General features: G+C 55.8%; 1 protein-coding gene across 1 annotated transcript; it reads right to left on the bottom strand.

The window, feature by feature from the left end:
- INCENP (inner centromere protein) lies at positions 1-27,147 on the bottom strand. The gene is made up of 18 exons (XM_082659974.1): positions 27,085-27,147; positions 23,828-23,978; positions 23,317-23,430; positions 21,707-22,500; positions 17,521-17,572; positions 16,628-16,685; positions 16,433-16,550; positions 15,310-15,361; positions 14,750-14,867; positions 14,549-14,680; positions 7,475-7,584; positions 7,285-7,405; positions 6,788-6,910; positions 5,359-5,489; positions 3,662-3,740; positions 3,375-3,482; positions 1,964-2,114; positions 1-470 (listed from the first exon to the last, which is right to left on the bottom strand). The coding sequence occupies exons 2-18, from the start codon at positions 23,965-23,967 to the stop codon at positions 256-258; spliced, it is 2,616 nt and encodes an 871-aa protein (XP_082516100.1). The 5' UTR covers positions 23,968-23,978; positions 27,085-27,147; the 3' UTR covers positions 1-255.
- Between the last annotated feature and the right edge of the window lie 525 nt (positions 27,148-27,672).

The following is a 27,672-nucleotide window of genomic DNA, read 5'->3' as shown; positions in this document are numbered from 1 at the left end:
CTCTAACAATCTATTTACAGAGTGCTGTCAGCAGACCAGGCAAGGCTGGCCCTGGGTCTTCCCCAAACACCCAACAAGCCTGGCCTCCCAACAGGCCCGAGCCGCCTTCCCCCGTAGCCCACAGAGGACGTCTATATACACTTGACCGAACCCTCAGCGACAGGATACGAGGCAGGACGGCACCAGACCAACAGAGACACAGACATACAGACACAGATGAAGGCTGAGGCTGCCCAGCAGGCCCGAGGGCCTGGCTCAGTGCTTCTTCAGGCTGTAGGCCAGGCTGCCAGGGACCCTGGTGCCCTGCAGGGGCGGCGAGTTCCACACAGCAGAGCTGGTGCGCTTATGGTAGCGGGGCTTGCTCTTCTTGAAGATGTCCTCCAAGTCCAGTGGCAGAATGGTTCCGAAGAGCTCCAGAAGGTTCGGGGGGTGGTAGTACTGGTGGATGATGGCCTGGCTAAGCTGGGTGCCTGCAGGAGGACACCAAGGGCTGGGTCACTACCCTGGGGCTCCCCCTGCCCCCCACAAAGAGCCCTCGGCGCCCTCTCCACCTCAGCATTCCTTCACCTCCTGTCAAATCAGCTCCTCTCAGGGCCCTCGTCCAGCCGCCCCCCCCCAACCAAACACGGATAACCTCTCACTGCGCGCTCCTACAGCTGCTCTCCAGCGACTCACGTGAGCCAGGCGCTAGGCTGAGGTCACTGCATGACCCCCCTCATCCCCACAGCCACCTCGGAGGCAGGCCCTCTACCCGCCCCGGATTACAAGGGTGAGATCTGCCCAGAGGCACACAGCTAGAGACTGGCAGAGCCGGGATTTGAAGACAAGTCCAGCTCCAGAACCAGAGCATCTGATGCCATCCTCGACTGCCTTGGTTGGCTACTCATCTCATCAGCACCACAGCCCCACGATGCCTGGTGCAGGCTGACACTGCCGGTGGCTCAGAGCCCGGCCAGCGAGGCTGAGGAGGACCCCGGGGGCGTCGGGAAGCAGAATGTGTGCCCAGCACTTGCCCTGCACCAGGCCTTCCTACGCTAACTCACTTCATCCTCGATAGCCCTTCTCAGCTGGGTGCTCTAAGCACCCCCATTCCACAGATGGGAAAACTGAGTGAGAGTTTAAGTAGGCTGGCAAAGGTCAAGGGCTCCCCGGCCACGCTGACCCCTGCCCGCTGCCACCTCTGGAATGACTGGACGTTAAGGAGATGAAGTCGGATTCTAGTCACTGTGGGGTTCTGTACACTGTACAGAACTGTACAGAACACTGTACTGTACAGCGCCAATCCCCTCCAGGGTTCTGGCCCTTCCTCCGGGGAGTGAGACTGCAGCCCGCCCCGCCCCCAGCTCGCCAACTCCGTAAGGCAGCCGCTGCATGCACTGGCCCTGCTCACTCCCCGCAGGCCTTGCACCCAGGCCTGAGGGGGCACCTTCACACTTACCCACACTCCTGTTTAGAGGCCTGTAAGCTCAGCGTCCCATCCTGCTGGGCCTCGAGTACCCCCATCCCCGTCTCCAACTCCTCCCCCAGCTGGCTGGAACCCCTTGCTGCAGCTCTGTGCGCTGCTGAAACCCCACTACTCTTAGCTCTATTTCCACCCCCAGGCAGCATATTTGGGTCCCTGTGGCCTGCTGGGTGGGACCCCAAAGGGGCAGCCAGATAGAGTCTGAGGTGGAACACCCAGCACCACGCCCGCCAGCAGCCAGCTGAAATCGAATGCATCTGTTGAGAATGGAAGCGCCCAACGTCCAGGTCTGGTCCTCAGATGAGCCCGCTGGCCACAGGGCGCCCACCCTTCCCCAGGCGCATCCCAAGGCCCGATGCAGACTTGTCGGCCAACGACTCAAGCTGCCAGCCCATGGGTGCAACGGGCTCCTGACCCCCGCAGCCGCTGAGCCACCCCCTCCAGGGCTCGAAGTCACAAGGGGGGACCCGGCTCTCCTGGGGAGCTCCGGGCCCTGCACACCTCTGGCCCAGTTGGGGATGGGCTTCCGGGGATGGGCCTCGTCATCGGTGGAGTCATCGCTGTTCAGATCCATCCCGTAGTTATCCGGGTTGATCTTGGGGGGCGCCCTGTGTCCCTGTGGGGTCATTTGATACGAGGTACAAGCTGGAGACTGGAAAAGATGAACAAGGCCGTCAGCTGCCTGCCCTGCAGGCTGGTACCTCCCGCCACTGAGGAGCATGGGGCTCTGGCCACCTCCCCTCATTTCACGGGAAAAAAGAAGAAGGTTCAGGGGTCGCTTTTTAATTAAAAAAAAAAAAAAAAATCACACCATATACATGACTCCATGTCTTCTTTTTTCATGTGAAAGTATGTTGTAAACATCCTTCTAGGTTAGTGTGTCAGTGTGTGTCCTGTGACCCGCAGCAGGGCAGTTCACTGGGAACCCCAGGATTTGTAATTTAACCATGTGGTTCAGCTAACTTCCAAGTTTTCAACATCTTAAACGGTGTTGCAATGAAAACCTTATATTACATTTTGTTTGTAACAGCATTAATAGCCTAAATGCTTGTCATTAGGGACTGGTTAAAGACCTTCTGGTACCACTAACTGGAACACAGCGGTCAAAAGTAAGAGATTTACAAGCGGTGAAACAGACAGACGTCTAGGATACATTAAATGAAAGGAAAAAAACGAGAAAAAATCAAACTGCTAAATGGTATGTGTTGTGGACTAAATATTCCCCCCCAATTCCCATGTTAAATCCTAACCCACGATGTGATGGTATTTGGAGGTGGGGTCTTCGGGAGGTACTCAGGTCATGAGGGCAGAGCCCTCATGAACGGGATTAGTTCCCTTAGAAAAGAGAGCTCCCTCTCCCCTTTGGCCATGTGAGGACACAGCGAGAAGACGGCCGTCTGTGAACCAGAGGAGGGCTCTCATCAGACACTGGATCTGCCAGCGCCTTGACCCTGGACTTCCCAGCGTGTCTGTTGTTTAAGCCACCCAGTCTAGGGTAATTTGTTGTAGCAGCACGAACAGACTACGACAGTATGGGTAGTCTGTGCCCATTTACAACTACGCATATGTGTGTGTGAGGTAAAGCGTGTGTATAAAATGTATTTACACGTAAAGTATAGAAAGACAGACACCAGACTTAGACTTTCCCTCTGGGGGTACCTTTCTTTTGCTTTATATTCTTTTATAAAGTTTAGTTTCTTTTCTTTTCTCTCTTTTTTTTTTTTTTTTAACAACAAATTCTACTTTCAGAATAAAGAAGAAGATATATTTCAAATATAGTAAAAAAACAACTGGGCCAACTGTATGCTTCCACTTTCTTATGGTCCTAATGCATACAGCCTGTGCCTCCGGCTACCGAGAAGAGAATAATGAGAGCCAGGGGGCCCTCTCCACCCTGATGCCCGGGCCTCACCTGCACGTCCACGGTCACGTTCAGGCTTTTGCTGGCCGCCGCGGCCTCCCTGGCTTTCTTCTCCTGCTCCTCCTGCAGCCGCTGCTCAGCCAGGCGCTGCTGTTCTTCCTGGGACCCCGGCGGAGGGCAGGATGTCACAGACCGCGTGTGCGTTCTCCCCTCCCCCCCACCAACGCCTCGCAGCGAGGCAGGCAGGGCGGCTCCTGCACCAGGGCCCCTGGACCAGGCCTCCCAGCCCAAAGCTCAGGGCAGACCCCGTGGGAGCCACAGGCCCGGCTCCCCTTTACCTTTTTCTTCTTCTCCTCCAGCTCCCTCTGCAGCCGCTCCTTCTGTAGCCGCAGGGCCTTCTCCCTCTCCTGCAGCTCCCTGAGGACCGAGCAAGAGCCTGTCAGGGTGGGAAGCTGAGGCCCGGCCCCGTTCCACCCTTGCCAGGGAAGCCAGGACCCTGGCACATGCCGCAGAGGAGGGAATGGCAGGACGGGCATGACAGCGAAGAGCCAGCAGCTGTGCTCGCACCCAAGGGGCTAGGAGCGCTCAGCTGAGGGTCCGGGAGCACTCAGCCCCGAGGCCCGCCAAACTGGGCCCCGCGCCTCCACACCACTCAGACCTCCGTGCCTCAGTCTTGCCTGCTGTGCAATGGGGAACATAACACCTTTCCTCCAGAGCTGCCACGAGAACAAAATGAGGTCATCTGAGCTACCGCCACTCGTCCTGACCCACAGGCCAACACCCGGCCCCAAGCCTGACATGAAGCAGGGAGGGGCCGTTCACGGCTCAGAGCCACCTGCACTTACTCGCTCATGACCCTGAACAAGTCACGGAACCTCTCTGGACCTGTGTCCCCCTCCGGGAAGTGGAGCAGCTGGTACCCAGGCTGCAGGTGTCTTCAGGTGAGGATTAAACAAGGAAATGTGTGGAAAGCGTGTGGCTCAGTACCCGCCCAAGCTGCCAAACGTTATACCGTCGCCACCCCCTGAAGCCCCTGGCGCTGCCCGACACACATCCAATTCTAAAGTCACATCAGCTGCCGCCCTGTGTCCCCCTCCGAGACTCCTGTCTCTGATTCTGCCCACAGGACCAGGGACCCCTTTGTGCCAAACAACACGATGGCCCTGACGCAGTCAGCCCTCTGGTTGTGACCCACCTCCTCCACTGGGCCTGTAGCCACCCACAAAGACGGACACGGAAAAAAGTGCTGCCTGGTGTTTCCCAGCGGGTGGAAGCAGGAGAGAGGCCAGGCCTGGGCCTGGGCCCACCCGAGTCTACACGCACACGGGGGAGTCTGCATCTGCACACACGCATAGGATCCCACATGTCTCCTGGCCGGTGGTGACGGAGGCTTACCCTCCTCGGCATCCCCAGGACCCAGCACAACCCGGCACAGGGACTGGCCTTGGATAAACGCTTGTGGAACTAAACGTGGAATTCTCGCCTATCGCAGAGACCACTGCCTCTGCAAGGGCTCATCTGCCACGGTCCCCAGTTGCGGGGGCGCCGGACAGTCTGGAAATGGGGGGGGGGCAGCCCGAGTCATCACCAGCCCCAGAGGAGCACGCGCGGTGGGCACGAGCCAGGGGTGCCGAAGGCCCTGCAATGAATCACAGCACGTGGTGGCCTGACTCTGCCACCAAAGGCCCTCAGTGGCTGCTGAGAAATACTGGCTCGTCCTGCGGCCCCACCGCCCCCTTATGTCAGCTGAGAAAAGAATGAACCAAAGGGCTCAGCTCATCCGGTTGGAAGCAGAACAGAGACACAATCCCGAGCGACCCTGCCCGTTACTCCTTGAATCTCCAGCAGCCAACACACCACGTCTGGAGCCAGGAAGAAAGCCTGTCCTTCTTTTCCAAACTCCCGAGTGAAGGCAGGAGCTGCGTCTGGGTGACGGCTACATCTGTGTGTCAGCCACACGCGCACAGGAGGACGGCTGATGTGACAGCGAGGCGCCACAGAGTCACCTGGGCGCCGGGCCTCCGCGACGCCTCACCTCTCGGCCTGCAGCCGCTCCAGCTCACGCTGCTCCGCCAGCCTCTTGGCCTCGGCCGCCTTCCGCAGCCGCTCCTGCTCTTCCTCCCTCCTCCTCTGCAGCAGCTCCTGGTGGCGCCTCTCCTCCTCCTCCTGTGACCAGAGAGCAAGGTCAGGGTTCGCAGGCCAGCCCGGGCTGGAGAGGCAAGAGCGGGTCTGGGAGGGAGGAAGGGGGGGTGGGGGGAGGAGCAGCTGGCCGGAGGGCCTGTCCTTCCCAGAAGCTCCTCTCGTATCAAGAACAGCAGGGGCCGACTTCCCTGGTGGCGCAGTGGTTGAGAATCCATCTGCCAATGCAGGGGACACGGGTTCGAGCCCTGGTCCGGGAAGATCCCACATGCGCGGAGCAACTAAAGCCTGTGCAGCACAACTACTGAGCCTGCGAGCCACAACTACTGAGCCCACACGCCACAACTACTGAGGCTGTGTGCCACAACTGCTGAAGCCCATGCACCTAGACCCCGTGCTCCGCAACAAGAGAAGCCACCGCAATGAGAAGCCCGTGCACTGCAATGAAGAGTAGCCCCCGCTCGCCGCAACTAGAGAAAGCCCGCGCGCAGCAACGAAGACCCAACGCAGCCAAAAATTTAGAGAAATAAATATAAATAAATAAATTAAAAAAAATAACAGCAGGGGCTGAGCCCAGGGACACCCCATACGAGGCTCCACCCACAAGGACCACGGCAACCGGCCTGAGGCGCGTCTTGCGACAACTTCTTTTGCTGCAGCGGCAGATTTAGTAGTTAAGGGTACAGACTGGACGAAGCCAAACTCGTGAGCTGGGTGACACGAGGCGAGTCACAGAAGCCTTCTGGCCTCGGTTTTACCCTCATTGATAAAATGGGGACAACAGTCACGCCCACGCCTCCTAAGACGGCTGAGTTTATACACATGACGCACTTAGAACAGTGCCTGGCACAATGTAAATACTCCATAAATCTTAGCCATTAGTCTTATGACCCCCTAATGCCAGATCTGTGTTCCCTAGAGTCGTAAGACCGACAGTTCCCAGGAAGAGGTGGGCCCGTCATCTTAGAGTCAGAACGTTTAATCCTCGCAACAACCCTATCGAGTAGATACCACTGCTACCTGAAGGAACCAAAGCACAGAGAGGCCAAATAACCCACCCAGGGTCACACAGCTAATAGATGGCAGAACTGAGATTGGAAGTCTGGCTCCAGAGTCCGCGCACTTAACCCTCAAACTGCTGCCTCTACAGAAAACACAGGGCGGGTCCCCGTCCCCGTCCCCACCTCCATGGCCTTCGTGAAACCTCCTTGTGAGCTCAAGGCAGCAAGACCCACCAAGATCAACCCGACGCAGGGGGTGAGCCCAGCGGCCCAGGGGCGCGGAGGCAGTGCCGGCCTCCTGCTGCGTGAGCCCGGCGTGCGTACCTGCTGCAGCCACCTGAGCCTCCGCGCCTCGTCCTCCTGCCTCCTGCGCGCCTCCACCTCCCCCATCTTCTTGGCCGCCGCCTTCTTCTTGGCCTTCTCCTCGGCCAGCCGCTCCTCCTTGGCCTGCGGAGCCCACCCACAGACGCCCATTGGAGCAGCCCCCCGCCACTCAGCCGTACAGGGTGGGGCGCAGTACGCAGCAGGGCAGATACTCCATGTCCCTGGGGCCCCGGCTAGCTCCCCACAGCCCGGGGAAGGGGGCACCCGGGAGCCAGACCTGCCAGGAGCGCAGGGCTGTGCTCGGTCCCGGGCAGACCTTCCACCCTCCACGTGGCTCAGAACAGACCCCACGGACGGCCACGAGAGGGATATAGGGCATCAAACCCGTAACTTCCCGACGGGTCCAGTCCTAACCCTCGGGCCACCCAGTGTGACGGGCCTGGGTCCCGCCAGGGCCCAGCCCGCGGAAGCTGCTACCCACAGCCCGAGGCCTGCACCTTCTCCGTCTTCTCGTCGATCTGAGCAAACTTCTGCTCGATCTGCTTCTTCTTCTCCTCCTTCATCTGCTCCACCCGTTCCCGGGCCTGCAGCACCTTACGGAGGCGCTCCTCACGCTTCCTGCGGGCACAGGGTGGTCACGGGGGCCCAGCAAGGCCGGGGGAGCCGGAGAGGGGGGCGGGCACTTACAGCTTCACCTCCTCCAGCCGGCGCCGCTTGTCCTCCTCCACCTTCTGCCTGCGGAGCTGCTCGGCCTCCTCCTTCCGCCGCAGGTTCTCCAGGCGTTGCCGCTCCTTCGCCTGGGGGGGTGGCGGTGGGGGAGTGAGGGCAGCCCCGCGCTGGGCCAGGACGACCCCAAAGGCCTCCCAAGGGCCTGAGTCACGAGTGCCCTCACCTGAGCCCTGCCAAGGTGTGGGCAACACAAAAGTAAGGCTCAAGACTGGATGATTCAGATTGATCTGCTGAACCAACTAGTACTTTTCTCGTTTTTTTTTTTTTTTGCAGTACGCGGGCCTCTCACTGTTGTGGCCTCTCCCGTTGCGGAGCACAGGCTCCGGACGCGCAGGCTCAGCGGCCATGGCTCACGGGCCCAGCCGCTCCCCGGCATGTGGGATCTTCCCGGACCAGGGCACGAACCCGCGTTCCCTGCATGGCAGGCGGACTCTCAACCACTGCGCCACCAGGGAAGCCCCCAACTAGTACTTCTAAAAAGTTGTTTTTGAAATTATTATATAGCCACATCACAAGAAGTTTGGAAAGTAAAGGAAAAAAATGCCATCCCTAATCTACTTCACCAGCCTATAGTAACCTCTGTTAGCGGAGGTTATAACTATATAAAAAGTTATATTTGATAAAAGAGTTAAGAATGAGGGACTTCCCTGGTGGTGCAGTGGCTGAGAATCTGCCTGCCAATGCAGGGGACACGGGTTCAAGCCCTGGTCCGGGAAGATCCCACACGCCGCAGAGCGGCTGGGCCCGTTCGCCACAACTACCGAGCCTGCCCTCTAGAGCCCGCGAGCCACAACTACTGACCCCGCGTGCCTAAAGCCTGTGCTCTGCAACAAGAGGAGCCATCGCAATGAGAAGCCCACGCACCGCAAGGAAGAGTAGCCCCTGCTCGCCACAAGTAGAAAATGCCCGCATGCAACAACAAAGACCCAACGCAGCCAAAAGTAATAATAAGAAGAAAAAAAGAACCAGATTGGGAAGGGACAGAAAGGCAGCTTTGAAAGTTATGGTTAATGTTCTATTAAGGGGGTGGATGGGTACACATGTGTTAATTTTTTATTATTATGCTTTATAACTTTTACGAGTGTATACACACACACACACACACACACACACACACACACACACACACACACACACAGTGTATCGACTCTTTCCTAACAGTTGAAAAAAAAAGAAAATACTGTCAAATGCTAACAGAGGTTACTATATAGGCTGGTGACACTGATTAGGGATGGCATTTTTTCCCCTTCATTTTCCAAACTTCTTGTGATACGGCTACATACAAATTTCAAAAACAACTTTTTAAAAGTCCTAGTTGCTTCAGCAGATCGATGCTGGTACCCTCCTCCTCCACAGGCCCAGAAAGCCCCAGGGGCATGGCCATAGCCGTAGGCAACCAGCAGGACAGGTGGGGCCTCCAAGCCCTCCCTGGCCAAGGACGAGACTGGTGCTTTACCATTAACGGTCAGGGGATAAGGGTAGAGGCCGGGACCTGGACTAGAGGCCCACCCCTCACCCCAGCCTGGCTCCCATCAGACACCGCCTCTGGGCTAAGCCACCACCGGCCTTACTGCCCATTTCTCCTTGGCCACTGACCTTGACTACAGATTTCCCACCTAGAAATCTGGCCCCGAGGTAATACCATCCTAAAGACGGAGAGAAGGGCTCCGGTTCTGGGTGAGATGGAGTGGACACTCCCATCTGTCTCTCCCACTACATGTGGTGTATAACCTAACAGAATGCACGGAGCAGTTATTTGAGGCCTCTGCAAGGTAAACAGCCGCAGGCAGACTGGGGAAGGAGGCCAAGCTTTGAAGCGTCACCGAACCAGCAGTGAGCTGAATGCTTTTTTTTCCCTCCAGCACTAACTCAGTGAAGCCTGAGACCCCAAGGAGATCACCGAGGTGCTGACAGAAGTCCGGGAAGAGCCCTCTGGTTCTGACTCAAAACACTATGGTTTTTTCCCTCTTTTCTCCCTTCTCTCATGCTCTGGCCCACAAGAATCCTGTGGCAACGGGGACAGCAGCAGTTACTGGAACCTGCAGAGTCAAAACTCAAGGAGGAGAACCTTCCATGCCACACTATGGAGCTGTGATCCCAAAATGCTGGGAAACACTGTTGCCTTTCTTTCTGTCTCCCAGCTGGAGGCCCTCCACGTGGTTAGGGGAGCACACAGCAGAGCAGAAGAACTAAGGCCCCAGCTTCCTGGCTGGGGGGCAGAAAGGGGGAGCCCCAGAGAAGAGGAAAGTACTGGATAGATTGAGAAAGTAATACCATAAGGTTTTTATGAACTCCCGGGCGCAGCACCAAACTGGAGATGTTTGGATTAGACCCGAACTATCACACCTGAAACTTTGAGAACTAAACTCACAGGTCACCTGCCAGATCCCAGACGGACCGCTGACTGGCACACCCACGACAGATCCAAAGAGCACGGTAAAGGCTTTGAAATCTGAATGGACGTTGGAACCACAGGCCACAGAAAGCAGGTTGGAACCACAGCCAGAACCAGTGGGTTACTGCCAAAGCAAACTATCAACAGTCTCCATAAGATTTAAACAAGACCCAGAGTCTCCTAACATCATATTCAAAATGTGCAGGTTGCAATCCAGAATTACTAAGCATACAAGGACCAGGAAAATCTCAACTCCCACGGGAAAAGGCAATCAACAGACACCAATGCCAAGAGGTCCGGTTGGAATTCTCTGACAAAAATGCCCCAACAAAAAATCACAGCACTCTTAAGACAACTGGAAAAACAGAAAATCTCAGCAACTAGAAGATCTAAAGAAGAAGCAAATGGCGATTTGGAACTAAAAATACAATAACTGAAAAAAAAAAATTCAGTGGACAGATCCAAGAGCAGAATGGAGAAAACATGAAGATAAATCAAAATTTAGCCAATCTAAACACAGAGAGAAAATATACGGAAGAAAAATTAACAGAGCCTGAGGGAACTGTGAGATGACAACAAAAGTTCTATGAGGACTTCCCTGGTGGCCTAGTGGTTAGGATTCTGGGCTTTCACTGCGGTGGCCTGGGTTTAATCCCTGGTTGGGGAAGATACCGCAAGCCGTGTGGTGTGGAAAAAAAAAAAAAAAGTCTATGAAATACTGAAAAAAAACCTAAAACCTTGAAGAAATAATGGCTGAAGATGTCCAGCTATGCTGAAAGATATAAATCTACAGATTCAAGAAGGTCATCAAAACCCAAACAGGATAAACCCAAGGAAACCCATGTCCAGCCACAAAAGAATCAAACTGCTAAAAACTTATTATTAAAACAAAGGAAAAAAAATTCTGAAAAGCAGGCACCAGAAGAAAAAAGACACATTATCTATCAGGGAGCAATGATTTGAATGACTGGGGATTTCTCATCAGAAAGTTTGGAGGCCAGACGGAAGGAGCACATTTTAAGATTGCTAAAAGGAAAGAACTGTTAATCCGGAACTCTACCTATATTCAGTGAAAATATCCTTCAGAAATGAAGGGAAATAAACTTTCTCAAATAAAGGAAAACTAAAGAATTTGTTGCCAGCAGACTTCTCAAAGAATTGCTAAAGGAAGTTTTTCAGACAGAAGAGAAATACTACCAGAAGGAAAGGTGAAGCTTCAAGAATGAAGAACAGAAATGACAAATATCTGGGTAAATATCAAGACTTCTTTTCCTCTTGAGTTTCTTTAAAATGTTTGACAGTTGAAAGCAGAAATTATTCTGCTGGAGTCATCGATGTATGGAGATGGAATATGTAAGACAAGGATCACACACAGTGGGAAGTCAAGGCATCTATAGGTGGTAATGTTTCTACATTCCAATTCAACTGATAAGATACTGATGCTTGGGCTTCCCTGGTGGCGCAGTGGTTGAGAGTCCGCCTGCTGATGCAGGGGACATGGGTTTGTGCCCCAGTCCGGGAAGATCCCACATGCCGCGGAGCGGCTAGGCCCGTGAGCCATGGCCGCTGAACCTGCGTGTCTGGAGCCTGTGCTCCACAGTGGGAGAGGCCACAACAGTGAGAGGCCTGCGTAATGCAAAAAAAAAAAAAAAAAAAAAAGATACTGATGCTAAAGTAATTGTGAAAGTTATGTAATGCCTCGAAACAACCATTAAAAACCCTAAAAATGATATAGTCCAAATCGCAAGAGACAAATTAAAATGGAATACTAAAAAACATCAAGGGACCCCAAAAAAGGCAAGAAAGGGGAGACAGAAAAAAAAACAAAGGTAACAGCCAATAATAATAAAACAGTAGACATAAATTGAAACATACCACTAAATATATCAAATAAGACACTGTTAGATTTTAAAAAGAAACAAAACCACCACCCTGACTCAACTGTATGCTGTCTACAGGAAACTGAATTCAAGTGTAATGACTGAGTTCAGAAGCGTTATGCTGAGTAAGCCAATCTTAAGAGGTCACCTGTTGTATGATTACACTCATGCGACGTTCTCAAAAAGACAAAACTACAGTGATGAAGAACACGCGGTAGGGGTGGGGGAGGGAGTCTTGTGGGGTGATGGAACCGCTCTGCATCCCAACTGCTGTAGTGGTTACATAAACCTATGCTTTCACAAAGGATAGATTTCACTGTATGATAATTTTTAACATAAATTTTACTGTAAAATGTTTTTTAATATAAAATTTTTTTTTTTAAAGATGGAAAGAGAAATGGAGAGAGATGATCATGAGTCATAGAAGCCAAGCTGGGGTAGGAAGCCAGGCTGGAGGAGGATGCTGGCCTTTGGGAGGACCCCTCAGGGAGGGAGCAGGTGGCCTTGTGCTCTCCAACCACACGGACCCAGGGAAACCCAGCAAGAGGCCACACCGCCCGCTGGCCTATGAGGAAAGCACCTGGGAAACAAAGGCCACGTGGAACCCAGAGCGCTCACCACCCTCTCGTCCTGCCCCCAGATTCCTACTCTCAGCAGGGCTCAGCAAAACAGGCTTTTGTCCTGAAGCTTGACTATTAGGATTTCCCAGCCCAGGTCAGAGAATTTATCCTGTTGCCCTGTGAATTTTATAGAAGAAAACAAGAGTTTCTTAGGTCGTAGAATCCGTGCTTCCTCTCTGCCCCAACCTTGGAAGGTGGGCTGCTCCCCAGGGGCCACCATCAAGCCCAAAGCAGAGGGTGGGAGGGATCCAAAAGCTTCTGCAGCCCCTTCTGCCTGCAGGGGTCTCAAATGAGCAGCCTCTCTGCCATCATCAAACAACCACTTCATGCCGATCCCTGTGCTGGGTGCTTGACACTCGCTACTGCTCCCTGCTTCATCCAATCTCCCTGAATGAACCTCTGTCTCCTCACTTTGTAGCCAAGGAAATTTAGGCCCAAAGGTTAGGAAACCAGTCCAATGCCACAGCGACCTACCTAGGTAGGTCCCCTGGCCTCCTGAGGACTGTCCCACCCGCGCAGATGTCGCATGCAGGGACCTGGGCTCCCCAAAGCAGGAAAGGGCAGCTTCCTGAACCTCTTGGTCATTCCTGCAAGGCCCCGATCAGTCTGGGTGGGGCACAGGTAGTTCCTTGTAGGAGGAAAAAGTGCAAGGCTGGTTCACTGCTGTGGGCCCAGGTGCCTAGTAGGGCCCTGGCACAAAGACAGGTACATAAGAACCACACAGCCTGCTTGCTGGCATGTTGGATGACATGCCATGGCCCTGTCCACCCAGATGGGACCAGCCTTCTTGCAGAAGAGGCCAGTTCAGGACCTGCCTGTCCAGCTGCTGGGCAGCCTCTTGATCTGTCAAGCTCCACGGCAGTGCTCCTGGGGCCCTAAGACCCCTGGCTGGAGGCAGAAGCCCTCCAGGTAGGTGGCCTTCAAAGTGCCAGTGGACACTAAAGGACTCGGGGATGCAACCTTGCAGCTGCTCGGGAGACCCTGGGAGCTGGGACTGTGGGCCGAACAGGTCCCAGGCCCCCATGGCTCCTTGCACGCAGCCGGTGGTCCAGCTCAGCTCTGGGGTATCTGAGAAGAGAACAGCTTCTGTGGCCTTCTTTCTGGAGGATGGCACTGACAGTTCCACCGTTACCCAGCAGACCCAGATCTCCTTTCCCCACTGCCCCACCCCTCAAGGCAGCAGCTTAGGTCTGCGCTCCTGTAAATCTCGGTGGCCTGGGGTCAGAGATGCCTTGTCTATTCTCTTTGCAGCCCCAGACCCTGAGGGCAAGCCCGGCACCGGGGAGGTGGGAGGGACGTGGCTGGGGGGGAACACTGCAAGATGTGGCCCTGGTGACCCATCGCAGGTCACACCCCCTCTGCTTCCTCCTGCCTGGGGACCACACCCCCTCTCATCCTCCTGGGCAGGCTCTGCAGAGGGAGGACATCGGCTCCAGAACTGCAGGGCCGGCGGGCCAGCCAGCCAGCAACTCTATCTCACCTCCCACCTCCCGGCCCCCTTAACGCTCCCACTGATGATGTTAGTGCCTCTACAAGTGCTGTCAGTTTTGCAGGGACAGGGCTACGGCGGGTAAGTGCTGGGTGGAGCTAGGTTACAGGACAGGGAAAGGCTTTACTTACGACAAAGCTGCACTGTGGAGGAGAGGAGACAAGGAAAAAGCCAGAGTTAATGCCAGGTGGAGGGCATCCTGGAAAGCAGGCCGCCCTCCTGAAGACGCCAGAGAGCCTGCTTGGGGCCTGCGCCCTCTCCCAGCGCCACCACTCCTCTCACGTCACCCAGGCCTCATCCCCAAGTCAGCGTCCACGTGAGTCCCTCACCTTAACTACTCAGGCCGCCGGGAGGGAACGGGGGCGGTGCCTGGGGATGGATGGCCACGGCGGTGGCCAGCCAGGCCAATTCTGCCACTTCCCAGCCCCGGATCCCAGACCCGGGAGGTCACCCTGAGCCGGCCGAGCCTCTAGGCTGCAGTGCAGAGCCCAAGGAGTCAGGACAGTCCCCAGATGTCGAGGTAGCCCAGGGCCACAGAGGCTCAAGCTGGTTCTTGACCAGTGCCAGGTCACACCCGCCTCGGCCCAGGCCCCCGCTGCTCCCAGCAGCCTGGGGACATGCTGCAGCCTTCAGCCAGGCCGCCCTCACCTTGGGGTCCACGCGCAGGGGAGTGTTGCGCTTCATGAAGGATTTCACGCTGCTGTGAGGGGTCGAGGTCGGGGTCATGAGCGTCTGGTTCCTCTGCACGGTGTGCAGGAAGGTCCGGAGGGGCCGCACCACCTGCAGAGGGACCAGGGTCAGAGCCCGTGGGCGGGGCAGGGGGCGGAGGGAGGGCAGACGCACACTCACCTTGCTGGCGGGACAGGGCGGGGAAGGGGTCTTGCTCCTGGGGGGCTGCAGCTCTTCATCCTCCAGCTGCTGTTCTTCATCCAGCTCACTCACGGCCTGCTTGTAGCTGCGCTTCCTCCTGCCGGCGTGCGGGTGCAGCAGTGTCACAGGGCCCGCCCTCGCGTCCCCCCCAGTGCACCCTGTCACGCCCCAGAAAAGGTCCCCCTTGCGAATGGAACTGGGCCCAGTCCCTGGGACTCCAGATTGAAGGGCACTGCAGAGGTGGGGTCTCCCTGACCAACCCTCTGCCGCCCAGTCAGAGGAAGGGGAGTGACCAGTCCAAGGTCACACGGCTAGGACACAGGAGGATGGGGGTCTGGGATCCCGTGGCCCACCCCCAGGTCAGGCTCCTCCCACAGCCTGAAGCCACCTCTGTTATTAAGTGAGAGCTTGCCCACCCCTGCTGAGAGGCCACGGAGGTCCCTGACCACACGCCCACCCTTCCCGAGGGAGGACTCAAGGTTCGTGCCCCTCTGGGCCCCTCAAAATGGTCGCCTGCACATGCCTTCCCGCATGCGAACCTGACACTCTGAGGCGGCTCCTTGGGGCCATCTGCTTGGTCAGTCTTGGCCTCTGTGGAGAAAGCGGTTTCAGGGGGGCGATCAGGAGAGCACGGAGGGGTCAGGGGAACGCGCCCACCGGCAGTGACCGTGGCAGGGGCGAGGCTCTCTTCCCGGCAGACCCCAGGGTAGCCGGGAGCAGAAGCATCAGGCTTTGCACTGCCCGGCCGTGACCCCTCTGTGGACGCGCAGAGCTGGCACGCGGCCCGCAGCCCGCAGATCCCTCGCCCCCAGGCCTGGCCTCTGGGGCGAGAACAGCAGGACAGTCCCATCGAGGTGGCCCTAACCACATCCCACCCACCTCTAACACTGAGAGCCGGGGGCAGAAACCTACACAAGCTGCAAGCTCTAACAGGCCCCTTGAGCGGCTTCGAAATCCCACTCCTCCCGGCCCTTTCAGCTGGGGCTGGCACGGGGGCGGGGCCTCCTGAGCAGGGTCAACATGTGGGGTGCGGGTCTGTACGTTTCAATTCGCCGCCAGGAGGAAGCGCCGATCTCTCCCCCGGCTCTCCAACACTCTTTACTCCAAAGGGTCCCGGCAGCCCCTGGGGCCTATGGGGCTGGCATGGCCATTGTGCTAACCCCGTCCAGCAGCTGGGGGAGCCGTGTGCAAGCTCTCATGGCTACAGTGCTCCTCCCACCAGGGAGATGCAGGCCAGGGCCCAGAGCCCACAGCTCTCACGCCCTTTAGCCAGGAGACCCACAGAGGAGAGAAGTTAAGCCAGCGACAGAGACAGAACACGAGGCCAGGTGTTCACACCCCAGGACACAGTTCCTCCTGTCCCCCCTGGAGTGAGGCTCCAGGCCTTGACCTGGCACGTTCACAGTTAACGCCCCCATTCAGGTCCCACCCCCAGCTTCCTGCACCAACCAGCCATGGCCACCCAGTGGCACTCAGCAGTGGCTCCAGCCAAAAGGTGGGAGATGAAACGTGCAGACTCGAAGGAGATCGCTGCACTCTGGGTCTCACTTTCCCTCGGCCTATCAGCCCAGAAAACCGGGCTTGCCTCTCCTCCAAGAGAAAGTCAGGCCGAGGCTACCACGGCCTGCGTGGCCCTGACGGTCTGTAGGTCAGAAGACTCACCCGGACGCCCTTCAGAGGGCGTTCCCTGGCCGCCGGCTGCAGGCTGCGAGCCGGGCGTGCTAAGGGCGATCTTGGTGGTACTGCGGAGCTGCAAGGCGCTGCCACTGTTCTTGGGGACCTAAGGGAAGAGCCATGGCTTTAGGGGTCTGCACATGGGACTCGCAGGCCCGCCCCTCCCTGGCCTGCCCATCTCACCTCCAGCTCAGCTGCCTCCTCTGGCTCAGCTTCCTTGCTGGGCTCCTCCGCCGTGGGGCTGGAAGCAGAGCAGGGGGCACTGTGGGAGCCGCCCAGCCCAAGCCTCCCCGCAGAAGCCCCTCCCCTACGCCCTGGGGTAGCGACCTAGGAGGGACGGGAGGATGGGCAGCCGGAGCCAGTGGCCCCGTGGTTTAAGTCTGCGGCCTGGGCAGACGAGCAGTGCCGGCTTCTGAATTTGGCTTCGCCTGTATTCCACCAGGGCCTTGATTCAGGAGGTCGGCCCTTTCCCAGCTCCGTCTCGACCCTTTGGGCCTGAATGAGCCACGTCTCTTTTGAGGCCCGTTCTCCATTCTCCGCCGGCAAAGTCACCGGTCTCCCCGTCCCAAGCACTGCCCCTCTGCTCCAGAGCAGGGAGGCCTGGTGGTGGTGGAATAGTTTTAGTGGCGGCAGGACATGGCCTCCAGGAAAAGGAGCGCTGGCTCAAAGCAGCGCTGGGGTGTAAGCCTGGAGCAGGAAGCACCCCACCAACCCCCATGCCACCACCCCAGTCTGAACTGGCTCCTCACGGCTGCACTGGCTCATCCACAGGCCTCTGGATTTGACAAAGCAATGAAGCCCAGGCCCCAGGGTAAGGCTTGGAGGGGTCAAGGCGAGGCCAGGACTGACAAGCGATGTTGACAAGCAATTTGGGAAGACCTGACACCCGGGTGGCACTGCCTGGTAAGACTGGGGCAGGGGCAGGGGGCAGCGGGGGGCAGCCCAGGGGCAGTCCCTGTGATGAGGGAAGGCTCGAGCACAGGAAACGCCTCCACCTGTGGGGCTCACCTAGAAAGGGCCCCCCGTGTGCCCTGCCCAGCCCTGGGAAGGTCCCCAAGCCCTGGAACTGAACTCACCTCACTTTCTGAGGCACCTCGACATTCAGGAGCCTCTCCAGGTAACTGTGGCCTGACAGGAAAACAAAGGAACAAGAGATGCCCTCAGAATCAGCCAGGTGCCCCTCCAAGAGGTCCAGGGAACCAGGCTCTGACGGGGGCTCCACCACTTCTCATCTGCAGCCAGACCCTCTCCACCTGTCGATCCCTCTCGACCCCGCAGACCTCTCCCCCTTCCCTGGGTGCAGATCCCTGCCGTCAGCACTCCCTCAACTCCTAACACCGTCAACAGAGCTGCTGGCTTGATGTCTCCTGCTACCCCCTAGAGGGTAACATGCCCATCTGAGGGCGCGTCTTGGCTCCTTCACTGGGCTGGGAGTTTCCTAGGAAGAGGGACAATGGCCAGCTCCGAGCCTCCAACTCCCAGCCCAGGCCAGCACAAAGCAGCTTATTCATTCAACAAACATACGTCGAGGGTCTATACCATGCACAGGCCCTGGGGACCCAATGGAGAGCAAACCAGACTGGGCCACGACCTGGTCTAGATAATCATCAGATAATCCTGTAACCGACATGTGACATGTGCCATGACAGAAACGAGCAGAGGACTTGAAAAGCCTATAATGGGAAGCCGAGCTGGTCTGGAGGCTGGGACGTAAAGGATAAGAAGGTCGCAAAGGAGGAAGGGGAGGGAGGAGGATGTCCTGGACAGTGTACTCTGGGGTTCTTGAAGTCGAGTGCCCAAGAGGACCCTTTTGGGGGACCCACGAGGTCCTAACTATTTCCACCATAACACCAAAATGTTATCTTCCCTTTTCATGGTGTTGAGATTTGCCCTGAGAGAGTGAAAGCAATGGAGGTAAAGTACGAAGCCTGGGTACCAAACTGCACCCCACACTCGGGACGGAAACGTCTGGTTTCACTTAAGAATGTCCTTGGTGAAGGAATGAAAACTATTAATTTTATTAAATCTAAACTTAAGTACATGTCTTTCTAATACACTATGTGATAAAGCAGGAAGTATGCAAAAATGCCCTTGGGCTGCCTAGCCAAGTCTCTGAAAAGCACGGGGGTCTGAGGTCTCAGCTGAACTGGCCCCTTTTTTAACAGAATGCTGTTTTTAAGTCAAAGACCAACTGACAAACTACGGCTAATCAAGCTTGGGTATTTGGCAGACATTTTCTTAAAAATGAACAAAGGGGGCTTCCCTGGTGGCGCAGTGGTTGAGAGTCCGCCTGCCGATAGAGGGGACGCGGGTTCGTGCCCCGGTCTGGGAAGATCCCACATGCCGCGGAGCGGCTGGGCCCGTGAGCCATGGCCGCTGGGCCTGCGCGTCCGGAGCCTGTGCTCCGCAACGGGGGAGGCCACAGCAGTGAGAGGCTCACATACCACAAAAAAAAAAAAAAGAACAAAGGGAGTCTGTCCCTTCAAATAAAACGAACAGTATTTGTTGCCAAGAATAAAAAACTGAGCCCACAAAAAAGCCAAAAATAGAATTTTGGACCTTGTATCCACCACCATGAACTTCATAGCTTCCCAATACCTAAAGATGTTTCTGATGAGACCAGAAAGCAAATGTGCTCCTTTAAAAAAATACATAATGAAGTGTGTCGACATCTGGAAGATGTGCATGACGCCACATATTTGTGAGTACGCACACATTATCTGGAAAAAAAAAAGAATATGCACCATTATCTGAAAAGGCTTTTGAAGTACTCTGCCCTGTTCCAACTACGTATCTGTGTAAGGCCAGACTTTCTTCACATACTTGAACCCAAGCAACACAATGCAACAGAATGAATGCAGAACCCAGCTGTCTTCTTTTAAGCCACACATGCATGGGATCTGCAAACTGCAGAATAACGCCAGTCTCCTCATCACATTTTTGTTTGGAAAACAGTTATTTTTTCTTAAAAAAAAAAAAACCAACAAAAATAAACACAACTAACCTTAACAGGTAATTGGCTTGTTACTTTTACATTAAAGTATTAAATAATACTTTTAATATCAAAACAGTAAGTAGTATTAATATAAAAAATAAAATATTAATGAATATTAAGAATTTTTTAATCCTTCAAGTTAATTTCTAATACAGTAACTGTCAATAGATAGCGTCCTCATAATCAAAAGCTCTTTGGGGTCCTCAATAATTTTGAAATCTGGAAGCAGGGGCTGAGGCCAAAAGTTGAGAGGTGCCAGTCTAGGCAGAAGGAACAGCATCTGCAAAGGCCATGAGGCAGGAAAGAGCAGGCTTTGCTGGGCACAGAAGAAGCCTGGCTCGGCTGGAGCATCTGGGCCACAGGTGCGTGGCCAGAGGTTTAAGGCTGAGGGAGCCGAGGCCGGAAGCAGGGACCTTCCTGGGGTGAGGCAGGCAGGCCTGGAGGTGTGGGAGGGCCAGCTCCCACCTGAGGGGTCTGTAGCCAAGAGACAGCTCACATCCCCTGCCTCCCATCCCAGCTCAGGGCTCGCTGATGAGGGGGCAGAAGGGTGAGAAGATGCCCATGTGACCGCACAACTATTCCACCAGCGCAAAGACTGCTCTGGAATGTTAAGTACCACCTGCATGCCATTCAGGCTTCAGAACAGGTCTGGGGGCAGGGAGGAGGCCTGGAAGGGGGTCGATGGGCACCACACTGGCTCCAGAGGCTCCCCCGAGGCCCCAGGCCTGTTATGGGTGTCACTGGCGGTCCTCTCTCCCCGGCTCACCTCCCCGCTCCCCTGCTGCAGGTGCTTCCTTCCCCTCCCACAGTAACAAGTTACACTCAAATCCTGATATCAAGGGCTGCTTCTAGGGTAACCCAAACTAAAATCCAACCTCTGAGTTGCCCACCCAGCCAAGCCCCAAGGCCTGGGTGTCAGGAAGGCCTCCAGGAAGCCCCCTCTCCCCTCCCTGCTCCACACCCTTGAGCGCCCCGGAGGGTCACCCAGGCCACACCTCCACTGAGCTTCAGGGACCCAGGCCGTCTGCAGTTTTATCATCCAGTTTTGTTTTGATTTAGATGGACTGAGCTGTACCATAGCCAAGCACTAAGATGGGTCCTCTACCCACATTCAAGGCAGGTGTTCTTACCATTTAACACATGGGGAAGCTGAGGTTCGGAGAAGGGTGTGCCCCAGGCCCCCCAGGCTCTGTGTGACTCCAAGGCTTAACCACTGTGTTTGACTGGCTTCCTTCCACAGGACTGGGTCAAAGGCGAATCAAATCAGAAGCCCACCCGTGTGCAGGGCAGGGGGCCGAGCAAACGGACTGGCTTAAGAAGAGCTTCTGGATGTCTGACCAGAAGCATGGGGAGGGCCTCTAGGGTCTCTCCCCAAACCTCCCTCTAGAGTTCCAGGCTTGCCCGCCCCCTTGGGCCCCTGCCCAGGATCAGATTCACACCTGAGGAAATCTCGAAGGCAGGGCAGAATCACTGGGGCCCTTCTGAGAATCCAAAAATGAACAGTGTGCCAGACCGCATGTCTGCACAGGCCCCCGACTGTGTGTCCTTGAGCCCCAGGCCCTGGAGCAAACCCTTCCCCAGGCGGGGAAGAAACCGGGCCCAGGGAGGTGCCCTCACCTGCCTGACAAGCCCGCCCTGTGGCTTTCCACCTGGCCTCCTCAGCAAGCAGTCACCATCCCAGAAGGGACGAAACATGTGGGGCTCTTCCCAATTTACAGACTTGGTAGCCTCCTTAAGCCTCAGTTTAAATGTACAGCTGGGGCCAGACCGAACAGTTACGTTAACAGGAGGTGGCCCACAAACATGGTGAATCTAAGCGAGCCTCCACAGGAAGGAAGGGGAACACGCGGGCCCTGGGGAAGAGGCCCAGGTTCAAGCTCAGCACGGCATTAACCGCAGGGACACTGCGGCCAACGGCCCCGGACCTCAGTTTCCTCATTTGTAAAACAAGAGCGTGGGACCAGATCTGCCCTGTCCAACGTGGTACCCACTAGGTACGTGCGGCAACTTAAATCTGAACTATGTAAAATGTAATAAAACTAAAAATTCAGTTCCTCGATCAAACGAGCCACATTCTGAGGGCTCAACAGCCATTCGTGGCTAGCTAGTGGCTACAGTATAGGACGGCACAGATCTGGAACACTTACGCCACCGCAGAAAGTTCTGTGGACAGCTCCTTGCTAAATGGTCCCCAGAGCCCCTCTGGCTGAGCCAGGCATGAAGGACCACCCTCCGCAGCCTTGCCCAGAGCTGAGCCCCAGACTCACAGATGATGCGGGCGGAGGCGGCTGGCTCTTTGGTGGCCTTCCTGGCAATCCTTCTGCTTGATCTTCGGACGGTGCTCTCCTCTTTGGAAACCAGGGAGTAATTCTGGGCCAGCGTGACCTGGGGACCCGGGGAGGACGGGGCGATCAGGCTGCGCCGCACTGACCTGCGGTCCACACGGGAGCCCGTGGGTGTGGAGAAGTTATCCGGCAGGATGGGAGCCAGCACCCGCTCCCGCCACGGGGAGGCCGGAGAGCTGGGCGAGTCCTGCGGGCCTGGGGAGGTCGCGGCAATCCTGAGCTTGGAGGCGGACCTTCCTGCTCCAACCCCTCGGCCCTTGGGGTCCTGGGGTGTAGTTATCAGGGAGCTCACGGTGACAGACTCCAGTCTCCCGGCCTCTGGCTTCTGGGGTGTAGAGTCCTCCTCCGAGGTCAAGGTGATCTGGGAGGCCAGAGCAGCGGCCGGAGCCGGGGTGGGGGGTGGAGCCTGGGCAGACTGGAGCTGGCTGAGGTGCTGCTCAGCGCTCCGGCGCTCGCTGATGCCAATCTCCACCATGGGTACCAGCTGGCACTGGGCCGGGCTCTCCTTGGGCTTCTCGGTCAGCACCGGGGGAGACTCAGGGGTGGGCGAAGGCGTGGCTGCCGTGGAGGTTGCTGCAGCTGCGGCCGCAGCACGGGTCACCCGCCGCAGGACGGAGCCGTTCTCCCCCACCACTGTGGCCAGCTTCTCCACCTTGTCCTTGCTGCGGAGGTGCCGGGAGCTCCGATGGCTGCTCCGCGTCTTTCTGCGGGACAACCTGCTGGAGGAGGTGGAGCAGAAGCTGAGATGACCCAGCAGGGCGGGGAGGCTCCCCAAAATTCCAGCTGCAGGCACCGGCCTCCCCAGGAGCCGCCAGCTCAAGTGGAGTCTGAAGCGGAGGGCTAGGAGGCAGAAGACCGGGGTTCTGGTCCAGGCTCTGCTGCCTCTAGCCGTGACACCCCGGCTGCCCCTCTCTGGGCCTCAGTCTCCCTATCTGTAAATTGGGATGATGCCTGTCCTCTCAGAACCACTGGGAAGATTAAACTCCCCTAAACCTCCCACTGACCGGGGTCACACTGGGCCAAGCACCTTGCTGGAGGCATTGCTCATGCTGTCGCCTAAACCACCAGACAGCCCTGAGAGGCAGGGACCATTATCCTCACTTTAGACTCCAGAAACTTGAGGCTTAGAGACGTGGAAAATTAACCCAAGGACATACAGTTGCTAAGGGGCAGAGCTGGGGTGTGCACCCAAGACCACCTGACCCCCAAGACCCAGCCTCTTTCCCCTGGTGCTTTGCAGCCCATGGTCGTTACCAGGGTAGTTATAACCAGCACAGCAACAGGGGGTTAGGGAACAGCGCCCGGTCTACACCTCTGGTCACTCTCCCCCAAGCAGAAGGTCAGGTTCTCTTGCTTCTCCTACCTCTGGAAGGAGAGGCCCAGATCAAACACCATCCCCACCTCCAACACACACAAGCTCTGGACTCCACGGCCTCGGGTCACGCTTCATTTCCCCTGGGCGGCTCCTCATGTCAGTTAATACCTGCGAATCAAGCTCTCCACGTGGGCCCCAAGCCTCCGGCCCCTCCTACCTTCTCCGGACGGGGTCTCTGTTTTCATCCTGAACATAAGAAATCCGTCTCTTTTTCCGTCGGTTCTTCTGAGAAGGTGTTTTGGGCATCAGCTCGGGCTCCTTGCTGAATTCTCTGTTTGGTACAAAGAGGGTGATGTTCGAGGCTGCCTGGAAACCATGGGTCCCCCTTCCCCACCCAGCCCGACCCTTGCCCCCTTCCTGGCAGTGCCTGGTCAAGCTGGGGTGACCAGCACCAAGCGAGCTCTCCAAGGCTGCACGTGAGTCACCGCAGGCACTCAGGGCTCCGCCCTCCCCCCCCCCCCCCGCGACATGGCAGGGGAGCAAGGTTGCCAGGCAGCCCCACCCTCTGAGGTGCAGCCCAGCACTTCTCCCCCTGCTTCCCATCACCCTAGCCCTGAGCATCCCGTGCACTCAGCAGGGACCGCTGGCAGCCTGTCTGTTCTGCCTGTCAGGTGGGGAAGCGGCCCTCGCTGGGGCCTCAGGCAGCCCCGGGTCCGTCCCTCCCGCACCTGGTGAACATGCGCTCGGCCTCCTCCTCGATCTCCTCCAGCCACACCATGTCCTTATTGTCCACGTTGCAGACAAACTCCATGAGCTTCTGGTCACAGAGCTCCAGCAGGTGAATGGGCCCTGGGGCTGTCGTCCCCATGATGGCTCTGTCTGGAGAAAGCAGAGATAAGAGGCATGAGGGCTGGAATCTTCACACTCTTCAATGCCGCCCCATCCCCACCCCACACAGCACGTTGTCCCCAGAAGCCCACAATGACCAGCCAATTGTGGTGTCAATGGACCTCCTTACAAATGGCCGTCTCTGGGGCTTAAAAGGACAGGGCACGGCCAACTGCCTTCCTGGATCAGGAGAAACTGTGGTCCCACCAGGTAGGACCCCTTGACCTGCCCAAAGGCCTGCTCTTACCCTCCTAAGGGCTCCTCTCCTACTGTCGGAGGGTGAGTTACCCACGAGCTGACCCCAGGCATCAGGCCAGAGAACATCAAATCCAACTGCCTCTTCGGGAGGCCAGTGGCTGGAAGGGGTTCTGCGTCCCAAAGTCGTGGGTAAGAAAGCGGGGTCTACAGACAGGCTCTTCTCTAAGGGGCCCTACAACCCTCTCCCTTGAGCTGAAATGCCCTTGAGACGCATGAGGGAGCACGAGGGGAGCGGATAAGCAATGTCTTGTTTTTAGGAAAACTTGTCTAGAAATACAGGCAGTGGAAAATACAAAATTAGTTTTCTCTTAATTTCCTTTAAAAAAAATTTTTATTGAAGTGTAGTTGATTTACCATGCTGTGTCAGTTTCAGGTGTATGGCAAAGTGATTCAGTTATACATATATATTTATTGTTTTTAAGATTCCTTTTTATTACAGATTATTACAAGATATTGAGCACAGTTCCCTGTGCTATACAGTAGGTTATCTACTTTATATATAGCAGTGTGTATATCTTAATCCCAAACTCCTAATTTACCCCTTCCCCCTCTTCCCCCTTGGTAACTATATTTGTTCTATGTCTTCACTTAATTTCTTAAAAAACTAGGAACTCAAAAAAGCAAACAAATAAACAAACAAAAACAAAAAAACAACTGGCAACTCAGATATTCTCCTCAAAACTCAGTTATAAAATCATCACCAAAGCCCCAGGCAAGGAAGAAGTGTTCTATTCTGGTCATAGCAGGGGCTCAATAAATATCCCGACTGGTAGAATGAATGAAAGAACAAATGAATGGGTGACAGTCGTTAGCCACAATAACAGACTGCATGTCTCATGCCATGGCAGTAACCCACCACCCTGATCTACAACTTCAAAACCCAGAACCACGCATAGCTCAGCCTCCCACCTGAGATGGGAACTCCTGGAAGGAGGGGCTCAGTCACTCCTTACAGAGCGTAATGCCAGGTCCTGTTGCAGCCTCACAGGACCTCCTGGGGGCTGATTTCCAGGGCACACGAGCCTTTGTTCCTTGAGCAAGCTCTGCCCTCTGTCTGGAACCTTCTGTCTCCTATTTTGTGCAGCTCATTCCTCAGCACTTGGCTCTTAGCAGCTCAGGGAGGACCTGACCACCAGCTACCATCCTATCCATCAATTTCAATTCTCCGCATGGCACTTGGGTGACTGTATCTGTTTGCTTGCTGCCTGTCTCTGACCACTAAGCGTTTGTTCCCTGAGGACAAGCCTTTGTCTGTCTTGCTCGCAGCTTTGAAAGCCCAGAGTATGGCACAGTGCCTGGCACAAAAGGGATACTTGTTAAATGAATTCATCCATCTATCAACTCTATACCTAGAAATAAACATTCTACAGGTACTCCCATCCCAACACATACACACGTACAGGGACACCAAATGAAGTCATTCTACACAGGTTAGGGCATGCCTTACTCATCCAGAGGCCTACTCCTAGATGCCAAAGGCAGCTCTCATCGGGGCAGGGCCAATCGGGCAGGACTGCAGAGGCTTTGGGCAGAGACAGCTCTGCAGCCAGCCAGTCACCGACACAGCCTCTCGGCTGCCATCCTTCTGGATCCCCCCCAGTCCCTCTGTCCCAGAGCTCAGTCAGCCCTGGCTAAGGGCAGGAACACAGTTTGAGGCTAGGAAAGAGAAAAATGTTAAAGGAAGACAAAACACTTTGTTGCTATGGAAATCAACAACTTGCTCTTTTTTTTTAAAGTATTTGTTCAAAATGGCAAAATGGGCGAAAGCTTCTTTCACAAAGTGCAAAAAGGTGTTTGGGCTTCTTCCACGAGGAAGTTTGGTTTCAGCAGCCTCAGCCTGGGTATTTAAAAAGGGTCATTGTCATTAGATCAGAGGTGACCCTGTGAAAGGAGGGATCAGTGTAAGAATGAGGGTCCTGGGAAAAGCAGCAAAAATCTCTTCAGCCCCTGCAAGAACCTGGGCACAAACCCAGAGCACCCTACATCCCACCAAGGGCGAAGGGTGCTTGTTCATTTTCGTCTCCCAATACTTCTCTCACATCATACACCAGACGAGGGCCCCACGGCCCTCCTTCACAATACCTGTTCTTTTGAGGGTGCAGGAAGTCGGGCACCTAACTGTGACCTCGCCTCAGCAAAGAAGGGTCACAACAGTTGCTTTCTTTAAAGAGTCCTACTCCGTGCTTGGACGGAGCATCATCTCATTTAATTCTCACCACAACCTCAAGGAGACCCTCGTGCAGATGAGCAAATTGAGGCAAAGAGAAGTTAAGTCAAGGGCAAGGCCTGGATGTAAATTGTGCTCTTAACCACAAGCTTTGCCGCCTACTCCATTTCAACCTCGGGAAGGCAGGGGCCAAGTTCTGGCTCTGGGCGCCCCAGAGAAGGCCACTGTCAGTGAACGTGCTTGGGAAATGACAAGATCAGGGGTAGCAGTGGACTCCAGAAATGGTCACTTTAAAATGTTGCTCAGCCGATGGGGGAGGTGTTGAGCGAGAGTTAACTGTACAGAAATGCCATCTGGCATAATTCCGTCACACAACCCGGTCGGTGTGCGCTTCCTGCGCGTCCAGATCAACAAAGGGCCTCCTGGGCACAAAAGAAGGTGCTAGGCACCGGGAGGGGGAAGGGACGGGGTTATTCTCTAGGATGGAGGGTGGGGGTCATCTCTGGCCCCAGGACCAAGGCAGGTCACCTCGTCACTTGGAAGAGGTGATCCATCCACTGCCAGGCCGCAACGGGGGGTAGAGAGGGTCACGCCCCCGGTCCGGGGCTGGAGGAAGGGGTAACAAATCGCTAACTACCCCCCCACCCCCGCCGGCCGCCCGCGCGCACTCACTCGACTGCACCGCGTCTCCTAAGTGCTGCTCCGATCCAAGTCCGACGACCTTCCCAGCACAAATCTCAGCCCGCCCAAGTCCCACCGCTCCCGGCCTCCAAAGCTCGCGGCTGCAAGGAAGCAACGGGGCGGTGCAGCGCGGGCCAAACCTACGATTTTCAAAACTGAAGGCTCGACCAATCCCCGGCAAGTTTGTCTGTGCGGCTGCAGAAACCTAAGCCAATCACGTAAAAGGAAGCACCAGTCCGGCTATCTATTGGCTACTTGGATTGGCAATCTGCGGGACTAAGAGGCGGGGAAAGGAAGCTTTGAAACTTTAACCCGAACAGCTTCCGGGAACGGCGGCGCGCGGCCTAGAGAGTAAGTCGCCCGCGGTGGGGGTTGCGCGCGCAGGACCTCGCACGCCGGAACTACACGTCCCAGCGTGCACTGCGAGTGCCCTAGGGGACGTGGGAAGTGCGTGGGGCCTTAAGTCGTGGACCTGGAGGTCGTGCTCTTTCTGGGAGTCTTATGCTTTGCCATTGCCATTACTTCACCCAATTTGTCCTCTATACGAGACTCTGCCACTTTTGAGAAATAATACTTGCT

Source organism: Grampus griseus (genome assembly GCF_964374135.1).
Source record: "Grampus griseus genome assembly, chromosome: 8".
Lineage (NCBI taxonomy): Eukaryota > Metazoa > Chordata > Mammalia > Artiodactyla > Delphinidae > Grampus > Grampus griseus.
This window is presented reverse-complemented; position numbering and strand designations above follow the sequence as displayed.